Source organism: Penaeus vannamei, chromosome 17, assembly GCF_042767895.1.
Source record: "Penaeus vannamei isolate JL-2024 chromosome 17, ASM4276789v1, whole genome shotgun sequence".
Taxonomy (NCBI): Eukaryota; Metazoa; Arthropoda; class Malacostraca; order Decapoda; family Penaeidae; genus Penaeus; species Penaeus vannamei.
The window spans coordinates 41,423,162-41,436,191 of record NC_091565.1 but is presented as its reverse complement, the minus strand read 5'-3'; the positions used below and the strand labels follow the sequence as shown (position 1 = coordinate 41,436,191).

At 38.1% G+C, this 13,030-nt stretch overlaps 2 protein-coding genes across 2 annotated transcripts in view; both read right to left on the bottom strand.

Annotated features, from left to right (window-relative positions):
* Positions 1–723: 723 nt before the first annotated feature.
* On the bottom strand, positions 724–6,642 carry LOC113829398 (GPN-loop GTPase 3). Its single transcript, XM_027382570.2, has 7 exons — positions 6,516–6,642; positions 5,428–5,546; positions 4,688–4,865; positions 3,249–3,337; positions 2,038–2,170; positions 1,338–1,471; positions 724–1,001 (listed from the first exon to the last, which is right to left on the bottom strand). The coding sequence occupies exons 2-7, from the start codon at positions 5,526–5,528 to the stop codon at positions 785–787; spliced, it is 852 nt and encodes a 283-aa protein (XP_027238371.1). The 5' UTR covers positions 5,529–5,546; positions 6,516–6,642; the 3' UTR covers positions 724–784.
* Positions 6,643–9,041: 2,399 nt separating this feature from the next.
* The window catches only part of LOC113829402 (uncharacterized), an 11,032-nt gene continuing 7,043 nt past the window's right edge, over positions 9,042–13,030 (bottom strand). The window contains exons 3-8 of the mRNA XM_027382574.2: positions 12,577–12,675; positions 11,999–12,137; positions 11,548–11,664; positions 10,265–10,474; positions 9,750–9,884; positions 9,042–9,177 (exon numbers count right to left, since the gene is read on the bottom strand). Coding sequence (XP_027238375.2) covers positions 9,052–9,177; positions 9,750–9,884; positions 10,265–10,474; positions 11,548–11,664; positions 11,999–12,137; positions 12,577–12,675 — 826 coding nt within the window. The 3' untranslated portion in view covers positions 9,042–9,051. The remainder of the gene's footprint in view (positions 9,178–9,749; positions 9,885–10,264; positions 10,475–11,547; positions 11,665–11,998; positions 12,138–12,576; positions 12,676–13,030) is intronic.

The following is a 13,030-nucleotide window of genomic DNA, read 5'->3' as shown; positions in this document are numbered from 1 at the left end:
TATTTGCTTTTTAACCATTAACTCAGATATGCCTTCTTGCATGGATAGGCCTTAACCCACTGAGACTAGGAAGGTAATGTATGAATGCCGTATCCAGAAATGTTGTCACAAAAAAGTCAGTTACTAGGCCTACCTGTTCATCCATAACCCCATTTTGAATTTTTGGAAAAAAAAAAAATCTTTATTACTATTACTTTTTGTTAACATCATCACAATAATAATGTTAATATTGATTACTAAAATTGTTTGCTAACATAATAATAATCAAGGAAATATTGAAAATAAGAGTGTTGATATGATAATAGTATTAGGAAAACATTTCCTAAAAAATGGATGGGGGTAAACCGGTGTGTAAATAAAATTGACAAAGCCTATTGTTAAGGCAAAACTAACATGGAAATGGTTTGCCTATACTACATGAAGTAAATGTCTGTGCCTATGATTAACCAAAATCGTCAATAAGGCCTTCTGCCCGGATGTTTTAACACATGCTGTCATGTATAGATGGATGACCCTGTCAGGAACCATCATCCCCATATATATGATAACACGAGCTTTGTCCAGTAAGCAGGCAAATTCCAACAGGAACTACTCAGTTGTGTGGATGGGGCCTAGCATCTTTAATGAAAATGTTCACTGTTTTAAAGTACTGAAATATTAGAAGAGACTGTAGAAAAAGGCCATTGTTTGTAATCAACTAGGAGGTTCTGAGTGATTCACAAATACGATGTATAAATTTTATTGTCCTTTTTTCCGCTAAATCATACAGTAATTACAATATCTCTTAATCATTAAATTGAGGTTCTTCTTCATCATCATCTTTATCTTGATACTCAAAGTCACGTGTTTTGACATCTGTATCTTCACCATACTGGAGTGCAAAATCTGTCTGTATCAGCAAGTCTGTCAGAGATTCCTCATTGTTTATATTTAGAGGAATGTAGCGGACTAATGAAAAGTCATCTATTACTTTACCCAGCGCATGAGTAAGTTTGTGGTACCTGAAAAAGAAGTATTTTATTAGATTATCAACTGTGAAATTTTACATCTTCACGACAGATATTTTTAGAGGTATTAATCATGTATAAAAATACAACCACAAACTGAAAGTTTACGGTAAAATGATGTGCAATACGTAAATCAGTGTTGTGCTGATTGTCAAAATTACACCTTATAAAGGTCAGCTTTTCATTCTTGTTGGCTAGAATGTTTGTTTATTAAGGTAAAAAGGGTTGGTGAATGATACGCACATAACACTGTGACACAATGAAGAATAGTGGATATTTACAGTATGTATCAAGCCACAGATTGATACATACCTTGTGTATATCACTTACTTTTTATTAAACTTAGAAACTGAATGATCTGATGTCAAAAGTTCATGTACTTCTGGTTCCAAGAACATCTCCAGTTGCTCCTTTGCTGATTTATTTAACAAGTCCATTTTTGTCAGGACATTAATGTGAGGGACCTGAAGAGCAGAAACAAAAAGATTTAAAGATATTTTTTTTTTCACATTTAGTTTTAATTCCATTTGCTACAAAGGATATTCTTTGCTTTAACATGCTGTCTGTTTTATTTTTTGCCTCAAAATCTCCCCCTGTGTACAAGGCATTGCCAGGGATACCATCCACTGGCAGCACACGAGATTGAATGTAGGTCGGCAAGATTGCTAGACGAAGACACTAATTGTTGCACCACACAGCATACATAAATCTTCATCAAAAAGGGAAACTATCAATGACAAAATTCTTGATTTAATATGTTGAGGATATGTAGATGCAACATGAAAAGATTAGTGAAGACAAATCTTTCATCGTTATCTTGTGACAAACAAAAAACAACATACAAATCAAAAGTCACATCAAGCACTAAGCTGTGACAAAAAAGCATATTTCTATTTTCACAACACTGAATACTAAAATGATCTAGACTATTTTACACACACAAAGTAACATGGATTAAAAATAAGTTATGTCTGTACAAATAGGTATATGCTGTACATGACTATATAAAGGTATACAAAAGAGACCTCACCTCTAGTTGTACCATTGTTGCTAAAGCAGCCAGTGAACCAGAAAGAAATTTTGCGGCATCGACCATGTACACAGAATCCAGTACAAACACAGCACATACACGGAAATCCCATGACTGAAGGTGTTGAATTAATCTGAATAAAGAGATAAAGGGGCGTATTCAGTTTATAAGTAATAATGAATGTGATTTGATGTTTTATATCTTTTGATATCTAACACATTTAATCCTAATCGTTAACTCATTTTTACCCTTAATGCCAAAATATTTTACCATAGTGTTGTAAGACCTTTGATGTCTAGCACATTTATTTGTTTCAACCATTAACCATTATGGTTTACATTTCAGATTTATATTTGTAATATACAATGCATTTTCCACTAAGAAGAAATCTTGGATAAAGTATGGATAAAGTAATTATATATGAACTTCAGTGCTGGAGACCATCAAATGCCAAATAATTTCAAGCATACTGGAGCCTTTAAGGGGGGTATGGATAAAATCCATAAAATTGCCACAAGCAATTGTCTTCTCTCTTTTTTTTTGCACTTTCTTAGACTGGGTACTCCTCCCACAAAAGAAAAAAAAAATGTATAAGTGAATAAATAAAAAGTAAAAATAAAGAGAATTAGGGATGCTCACCTTTTGTTTGGGTGCTGATAAAAATTTAGCAAAAGACAGATATGGTGACATTACAATGGAAATAGTCTGCCTATGCTACATAATTCACTGCTTTTATTTTGTGCTTTACTACTACTAAGCTTTTAGCAGTACTCAGACTCAAACAGAGGACAAGAATCCCCAAATGTTTTCTTAATCTATTTTATATATTCTATTCCCTATTTGATGAATAACTACATGCTAAAAAAGGCTATCTTTAAAATATTTTCTTGTATATTGCACAAACTAAACTGAACGGTACAGATGCAGAATGTTCTCTGTCCCTGTCGATCTCTCTCTCTCTCTTTTATTTATTTATCTTTTTTTTGTGTGTGTGGATGGGGGGGGGGGGATAGTGGTTCCCCCATTGAAGACTTGGTCTCAAAAATGTGCAATTTCAATACCACTAAATATCAAACATTTAGGGAATAAGATGATTTAACAAATTTAATCCCAATCCTACAAGGGATATTTATTTCTTTTGCCAATATTGTAGAATCAAAGAGGAAGGAAAAGAAGAAAAACCTTCACCTCTTTATACTTATAATACTCACGTTTTCATAACATCCATGTGTGTGTATAGTTCAATCTGTCCTGGGCAATCAAACAAAATGCAGTCATCGTCATAGTCTCCCAGCTGCTCCTATGGCAGGAAATTTAATAAAAGGTATTAAATACATCTTGTGTGCACCACATTCTATTAATGAAAACATTGGGTTATCAATCATAAATGTATGTATGTTCTCTTTTCTATGGAAGAAGAAGAAGAAGAAGAAGAAGTCTGAATGTATGTTTCATAAACATTGGACTGGATAAAATATACATGAAGAAATACCAGAGTTTGAATGAATATTGCACACATTAAAATAAGATGATGATGATGAAGATAAGGAGAAATAAAAAAGGAAGAAAGAAACAAAGAAAGAAAAAATGTAAACAGAAAACTGCTAATAAGAAGAGAGGGGGGGAGAAAAAATTTGCATGCTTCCTCAAAATTGTTATAATATATAAGTTAGTTGATGAATATATATGTATATATATATATATATATATATATATATATATATATATATATATATATATATATAAAACAATGAAATGGATTTTGTTTTATAGGAATATGAATATTCCAGGTTTACAGCAGTAATATAGACTGTATTTTCTATTTTATAGATGATTTTAAATACCTAAACAAACAATGTGAATGCAACACTAGAACTTTGAACTTTGTGCATTGACTACTTTTAATTAACTCCTTGGATCCGGATGGTTCACTGATAGCATATGGACCAAAATATGGGCATTAGGCTTACTTAAATGGACAATCTGATGAGTGTGTGGCACACACAAACACTCTTGTATGGTTTCAAGATTCCATGTCTTTGCAATGTTACTTTCTCTTTTTCTGCAAAAGCCCTTTTATTTATTATTTTTAATTTTTTGCCATTTTCTAGCATCCATGTTTCATTTGATTTGCCTTATCCAAATAGTAATGTTTTCTTGCATAGCCTCCATATCTCTCTAGGTGCAATAATAAAATTTATAAACATTTTCCTACAAAGTCTGGGCTCTGTCATCTCATTTGCATCCTTTATCTTAATAGTGGTAACTTTGGTCTGAGAAGTAGAATCAGCGGCAGGCAAACTACTGGCTACACAGCCAATTCCACTTGCAAAGCCGTTGTTTTGCTAAAAATCTGCCCACTTCAGATACCACTTCTCTGGTATATCTGCCAGTCAGGCCTACTCATCTGGCCATAACTAATATAAACTCAAAAGTCTACAGAAAAATATTTATGAAGTTCATAAATTATTCATGAAATGACTGACAAAATAACAGACAAACAAAAAAGTGACTACAAAGCTTAGATATGAAAAGCCTTGTCTCTGTGTTTCCTCTTCAAAGTGGATCAATACACATATAAAATTAACAAAAACAATGCTAACAACCATTATTGATATGATGTTAAAAAAAACAAAAATTCTAAACCTACCCTTAGCCACTCTAATCCATCTGGCTCCATCAGATACTCCATGCAGAACACTAGCCCTCCATTGGGGCCGAAGTCCATGTCATCTGCTTGCATGACATCATCCAACTGAATGAGGTCACGGACATCCACCAAAGCACCATAATTGAAGGCTTCAGCAGCTGGGTCAAGGTTGACAACACTGAAAAATTATTTCATACACTGTTCACATTTCATGGGATTTAAAATGATAACAAATCAACTCCACTAAAGTCTGATCTAGCTTTTATACCATCTGTAACATTCAGAAATATGTCTAAAGTACTAATTACCTGATTTCCTTTTGCATTGACCCCTCAGTAGCAGGCAACTGGGTACAATGCAACACGCACAAGAAGGTCTATTTTTGACATATTCTAATTTAATGAAAGCATGTTTTTCCATATAAAAATAACTGGCAATGCAAAAGGAAGAAAGAAAATCTTGGCTGGAGTTCAGGTCACTGGAGGCAATTTAATTCTAGATTTTTACTCTTCCTGTCAAACCAGGCACCAAGGAAGGATGGCAGACAGGAGGTAAGGGATGGTTGTGTGCATCAATACCAATACACCATTTCTGGTACATGACTTCTGGCTAAGACTTAAAACATGCTTGTGAAACCATAAAGATAGCATTTACTATAGTGAATTGATCCATAAATCTTCTCTATTGATTAACATCTTCTATTGAACAAGTCAATATAAGTTTCAAATGCAACTACTCACTTTATCACTCTGTTGCAGGTTTCGGCATGTCTCTGAAGAACTTCACAATATGTTGACTTGCCTGAGCCTGCCGGGCCCAGGACCAGATGTGCATACCTCATTTTTAATCAAAGTATCACCTGTTAATAAAGAGCAAAACAAAATTTAGTATTCCACTAGCTGTAACTGGTTATTAGATATTCAGCTTGTAAAAATGTTATACCTATTCCATTAAGTAACACCTACTCAGGGGGGACTTACCCATTGGGGGGTGGCTCCCAACCCCCCAATACATATCATTCATAACCCCCCCTGGACCCCAAAGCTTCACCTCTATTGATTTGGGGAAGAACACCACAATGCACAAGATACACTAAACACAAATCAAAATACCTTTAGAATCTGATTGCAGATGCTAAGAAGCCAATGTCACAATTCTCTGATATTCCCATATGGATATTATTAAATCTTGCCAAAATATCAATTCTGGCTGCATAACTATGTTTCGGACTTAGTCTCTGCGTGGCGCTATGCGACGTACATTTTTTCCATTTACTGGTAAATATGAGGCCGCTGAAGCTTAAACTATGTTCTATCCCAGTCTATTTCTTCTGCTCTATAAGATGGCGGGGTTCATTTCCCTCTATCTACTTGTGTTGGTGTCTTCAACTTATACCCACTGCTTCTTTAACTACAAGGAAAAAGATATTCTCAACATTTACCAAACAGAATTCCATTTCCTGTATCTATTTACTTTTATGTTCTCAGAAATCAAGCTCAAATTGCATATTGCTTCGTAATATCTCCTAGTCATTAAAACCATAAGACAAGCCTACCAACAACTGGAACATATACCTCGTACGGCATAATACACATCACATGATAGTATCAATTAGCAACACACTGCTATAATCAGAATAATGTGAACAAGACACACGACTGAAAAACACACAAATCCACAAATATATCCAACTTCTCCTCTAAATACAAAGACAACATCAACCATACCACACTCACAACAATCCGTTACGTCTTTAAACCCTCTGAGATGCAACAATAACGAAAAATTAACGAATAACGAGATATAAATAAAGAGAAAAGAAACTCACACAATCCCACATGGAACGTGTTCGGGCTTGTTCGGATTTGTAAACAATGCGTTCGTACGCGTGCATTCTGATTTGCTTAATCTCCGTGCCTCTATCTTGTCTCTGGCCTCGAGTTGCTAATAACTACTAATCTCAAAAGAACTAATAACAAAAGACTATATACGAAATATATATATAGTCTTTGCTGATAACGAAGATGATGATTGTGATGATAATGATATTATAAAACTAATAATGATGATGACTGGTAATGATGATAATGATATTGATGAATATAATACAAAAAATGAACATAAACATAATGATAATATTAATAATCATAATCATAATAATAACAATAATAATAGTAATGAGGATGATAATTGTCATCATAATAACAATAATAAGGATATTGATAATAAGAATAATGATAATGTTAATATCATCATCATTACTATTCCCATCATCTTTATTACTATTGTTGTTGTTATTATCACTGCTACCATAATTTCTATTATAATTATCATCATCTTCATTACTATTACTCGTACTATTATCACAATAGTTTTAAGTATTGATATCATTATCATTTTCATCATTCTAGTTTTTATTATTACCAATGTTACCATCATTGTTACCGTTATTATTTTATCTACATCATTATTCTGATTAATGTCATTATCATTATTATTGTCATTATTACTGTAATTATTTCTTATTATCCTTATCCTTACCATCATTATCGACGTCATTATCATCATCATCTTCATTATTACGGTTGTTATTATCGTTATTTTAATTTCTTGATTTCTTTGTTATCATCATTATCTTTATTTTTATTCTTGTAAATATTGTTATTGTTATTTTTGTTATTACTATGTTTACTACCATTATTAGTATCATAATCATCATTACTATTATTATTTTCATTATATTACGACTATCGTTAATATCAAGCTCTAAACTCATACTTATTTAGACCTTGATTAATATCGTTATCTTTATCATACTTTATCATAACTATTATATTTATTATTGCCTCGATTTACATCACCATCATTGTCAACATCATTATTACCAAAGTATAGGTTACAGAACCAGATGATCACACTTTTACAAAGCCACCGTCTGCCTCTTTCTTATTATTGTACGAGTTGAGCTTCCACTTTAGGACTTTGGGGCCGGTTTATCAATCGCGTTAAGGCGCCTTAATTTACTGCCGAGCGATCTTACAGCCCATACACAGAGCAAGGGACCCGCCATATTGGTACGAGTGAAGGCGCCTTAGGTTAGGCAGGGGGAGAGCAGTCTTTAGCGCTTCACGGTGGGCGGGAAATCAACTTTTTCGCTCTTAAACAAGGGAAATACAGCAGGACGTGGTTATGGCCTCCTGCTCGCTTTAACTTCAGGCTCTTTTGAGAATCCGATCCCGTGCTGTACTGTGCTCATCCATTTCTATGTTAGATATTTTACCATTTCCCGTTTTCTTACCACCTGCCAGTTGGCACGGGTGAGAATATGGTGAATACTTTTGTGCAAGTGCCACGAGGTAACGATTGGGTCGACTGGATGAAAGGGTAGTACAAAAGGTAAGAAAAATGATTTCAACTTTTATTAACTTGTTACAATAGTTACAAGATGACTCGCCAGTAGCCATTTTGTTACCTATAACTTGGAACTCACGATCCAAAAACTATAAACACAGCATATACTTTGCTAAAATATACGTATGTCATCCAATTATTACGAACTATTTTGATGACTTGTAGGTCTTTGTGAACGCCTGATTTCATGTGTAAGAAAAATGTACAATTTTAAGCGTTTTTCGACTCGCAAAGTTAATGAATCACTCTTCGTGCAACAAAATCTAAAATTTGTAGATTTCTGTCACACATTTTGATTATCATATCTTATTCGCCTCATCAATTCCAGTATCCTTTTTTATCTCTCCTCCTATTCATATTCCAAACATCGTCTAAGATAATGAATCAATGTAGGTTTATTTTCTATGATATGCAAAAATCCCAACTCATCTCCCTTTCTCCCTATCCACGCCCCCCCCCCTCGCATTCCCCTTCTCCTTCCCGCTTTCCCACTCCCCTCATCCTTCCCTCCTTTCCCTCTCCCCAGCTCCCCTTTCCTCTCCCTTCTCCCCCTCTCTCCCTTCTCCCCCCACTCTCCCTCCCCTCTCCCTTCTCCCCCTCTCTCTCCCTCCCCTCTCCCTTCTCCCCCACTCTCCTCTCCCTTCCCCCCCTCTCTCTCCCTCTCCTCCCCCCCACTCTCCCTTCTCCCCCTCTCTCCCTCCCCTCTCCCTTCTCCCCCCCCCCTCTCCCTCCCCTCCCTTCTCCCCCCCACTCTCCTCTCCCTTCTCCCCCCACTCTCCCTCCCCTCCCTCTCCTCTCCCTTCTCCCCCCCACTCTCCTCTCCCTTCTCCCCCACTCTCCCTCCCCTCTCCTCTCCCTTCTCCCCCCCACTCTCCTCTCCCTTCTCCCCCCCACTCTCCCTTCTCCCCCCCACTCTCCTCTCCCTTCTCCCCCCCCTCTCTCCCTCCCTCTCCCTACCCCATGCGAGGCGGCGCCGTGAGCTTCTCCAGTTCGTCGAAGGAGTTGAATTCCTCCTCAAGATTGTCCAAGAGTCCTTCGCGGAAAACTTCCTCTCCTGCGGCCTGGGACACCATCTTTTCCTGGGGGGGAAGGAGGAGGGGGGGGGGAATAACATCAGTAAAGAACAGCAAAACACTCGAAACTGTTGTGTCATTTCAACTTGGTTTGTGCTTGGAGGGTTTCTACAATAAATCTAGTTTGTGCATTGTGGGTTTTTCTACCATCTATAATATTGAGACTAAAAACAATAATAATGATAGTGATGATGATAACCATGATGCTTCTAACAGTAACAATTTTGATATTAACAATGACAATTCTAATGACAATGATAAGATTCATCAACAGCAGAAAATCAATAAAAAAACAGGTCAAGGTGCTGTCACACTAGCACTTTTTCCGTCATTTTTTTTTTTTTTACAATTTTCTGAAAATTTCTCCAATTTTGAGCGAATTGTCGATTTCCTAGTCAGTCGATAATGACCGTTTCCGTCTGAAAACCTTTCCGTCAACTTTTACAGCCAAGCAAAGTCAAATCAAGAGTTATTCGAGAATGTTTCTATTTATGTTAAATAAAATTGTTAAATAAAATAATGACGGAAAAAGTGCTAGTGTGACAAGGCCTTCACGTGACCAAGGCTCCCTCTCTTACCTGTAGGATCTTGAAAGCATAGTTCTTGGACAGAGCATTTTCTTGGAGGTTCCGGTGGTAGTTGAACACCAGGACCTCCCACGAGATCTCGGAAAGGATCTTCTCCTCCTTGAGGTCGTCTGCCCAGTCCTCGCCCTGTCGGAAGGCGGAGAGAAAGATATATGGAACGGTGAATCTGGTGCAATGGTACGATGATTATACACACACACACACACACACACACACACACACACACACACACATATATATATATATATATATATATATATATATATATATATATATATATGTATATATATATAAATGTATATAATGTATATACAATGCTGGAAAATGATGCCATGCCAGCGTAAAGTAAAAAAAGAAAGATAAAAGAGAACAGAATTATCTCTTTAGAAAAACGAAACAAAACTGAACACGCAAAAACGTCCCTCGATAAACAATAAACAACGAACCCCTAAAAGCGTCCTTGCAAGACCCAATAACCCGGCACCAAAGCAAGAAGGGCCTCTCACCTCCAGCACGTGCGCCAACAGAGCCTCCTTCGCCACCGGTTCGAGGACGAGCTGCTCCTCTCTCTTCTTGAGGTCGAGGTACTCCTGGTGGGGGAGAGAGCGCCCCGTGTCGTAGAGGAGCGACCAGGCGATGAAGTAGACCTGCTGCTGCACCTCGGGCATCACGAGCACCTCCTCGATCAGGCCGGCGATGACTTGGTCCTCCTCCTCCTGCCGGGGGAGGAGCGGGGGTTCCGTTCAGACTCCTTCAGATAGGACCTGGGGGGGGGGGGTGTGCTCGGGTATTGGAGGACCTGGGGGAGGGGGTTTGTGCTCGGGATTGGGGGGGGGGGTCCTCTCTTGGCCTGTCGTGTCTGCCTGGATCTGCTTTTTGTCCTTCGCGAGCGCTGCCTCCTTCTCTCTGTATCTGTCTATCTGTATATGGCTATATCTGTATTCACACCGACATACCTATATGTCTGTATCTATATCTATATCTGTCTATCTACATATATATATATATATATATATATATTTATATATATATATATTTATATATATATATATATATATGTATCTATCTGTCTCTATCTATATGTATCTATCTATCTATATATATATATATATATGCATCTCTCTCTCTCTCTCTCTCGCTCTCTCTCTCCCTCTCTCTCTCTCTCTCTCTCTCTCTCTCTCTCTCTCTCTCTCCCTCTCTCTCTCTCTCTCTCTCTGTCTCTCTCTGTCTCTCTCTCTCTCTCTATATATATATATGTGTGTGTGTGTGTGTGTGTGTGTGTGTGTGTGTGTGTGTGTGTGTGTGTGTGTGTGTGTGTGTGTGTGTGTGTGTGTGTGTGTGTGTGTGTGTGTGTGTGTATGTGTGTGTGTGTGTGTGTGTGTGTGTGTGTGTATGTATGTATGAATATATATATATATATATATATATATATATATATATATATATATACACATATACATACATACACACACACACATATATACATATATGTGTGTGTGTGTGTAAATTTCTATATGTACATATACAAATATAAACACTCACCAGTCCCGATATAATTCGTGCCTCCTATATTCTTCCATCTTTCTTTCTATCCAACCTCCCCTTCCCATCTCCGCCACCCTCTCAACGCCCTTCCTCCCTCTCCTGCCCCCCCACCTCCCGCCATCCCTCTCCTGCCCCCCCACCTCCCACCATCCCTCTCCTGCCTCCCCCCCTCCCACCATCCCTCTCCCCCCCTCTCCCACCATCCCTCTCCCACCCTCCCACCATCCCCCAGCCGGACCGTCACCTGGTACTTGCTCTCCTGAAGAACCACCGAGGCCGTGGCGACGATCTCCTCCATGATGGTGTCGTTGACGAGGTCCTCGATCAACGCGTCCTGGAGCCTCGAGTCCCGGTTGAATATCTGCGCCGAGGATGGGAATACGTATAAATGAGAAGCTGGAACGGATATTGAGCGTTTTTGCGAGGCAGATCCGTGATAAAATGAAGAGAAGAGAAAAAGTCACTCGCAAGTTACCATGATTACAAAAATGGATGAAAATACTATGACTACTGGAAAAAAAATCATTTGACATCCCTTCCTCCTCCTTCCATCTTCCATTCCCCTCCCTCTCCCCCCATCCTTCCATTCCCCTTCCCTCCCCCCTCCTTCCATTCTCTTCCCTCTCCCCCCTCCTTCCATTCCCCTCCCTTTCCCTCCCCCTCCTTCCATTCCCCTCCCTCTCCCCCCTCCTGACCTCTGCCTGCGCCTTGAACTTGCGCTTCTCGTCAGTCTTCCACGGGACTTCGGCGAGGGCGGGGAAGGCCACCTCGCCCGTCGTGTAGTAAGGGAGGGGGTGCTCCTCGTCTCCATCTAGCACGGGCAGGAACACCACTCTGGGCCGGGGTAAAAAAACGGAATGTTTATGTAGTTTATATCAAAGACTATATGGGTTTTTGGTTTGTATACTATCAATCACAATGCCAGGGGAAGCTCGTATTTGTGATAAATTGTTAGGAATGTTTTTTGTTTTGTTTTGTTTTACTGGAAAATGTGTGTGTGTGTTTAGGCGTGTTTCCTCCGTCCATTCAGAGATATTTAACTCACAAAAACTCAAAATAATCCTACATACAAAACCTATAACTACACATACACACATTCTATCTATCCACACATACAGATTCACTTCATTCATGAATATAGCAGCACCATTGAAATAAAACATAAATACACATTTTCTCTGTCCACACATACAAATTTACTTCATTCATGAATATAACAGCACCGCTGAAATAAGACATAAAGCTCGCATCATTCACAAGAATCCACACTTACTTCTCGCGAGACTGGTGGTGAGATTTGTGTTTGTCTTGGAGCTTGGAGTAGTTGGCGCCGCGCAGGTCCTGTGGCGACCCTGGCTGCGCCGACTCGAGCCTGAAGAAGAGGTCGTCATTAACGTCAAATGGCTGACTAGTAATGTTGGTGAATTATTTCCATGTGCTCATCTGTATGGTGTGGTGATGGAGTGTATATAATTGTGGTTGAGTGAGGATATGGTTAATAGAATTGGAATGCTATTTCAGTAATGTAATTTACACTGTACTGTTAATATGTAAACTTTCTTCCAGAACACAAATTGGTTCATATGAAATAACTATGTTGCTTTCAATTTCTCCACGTTAAATTTAACTAAAACATTTTCAAAGCGGCGAAAAAGTCAGGTTATAGTGTTATGATGATTTGACAAGTAGAAATCGTATTATGAATTGCAATAACACATCAAATAAAG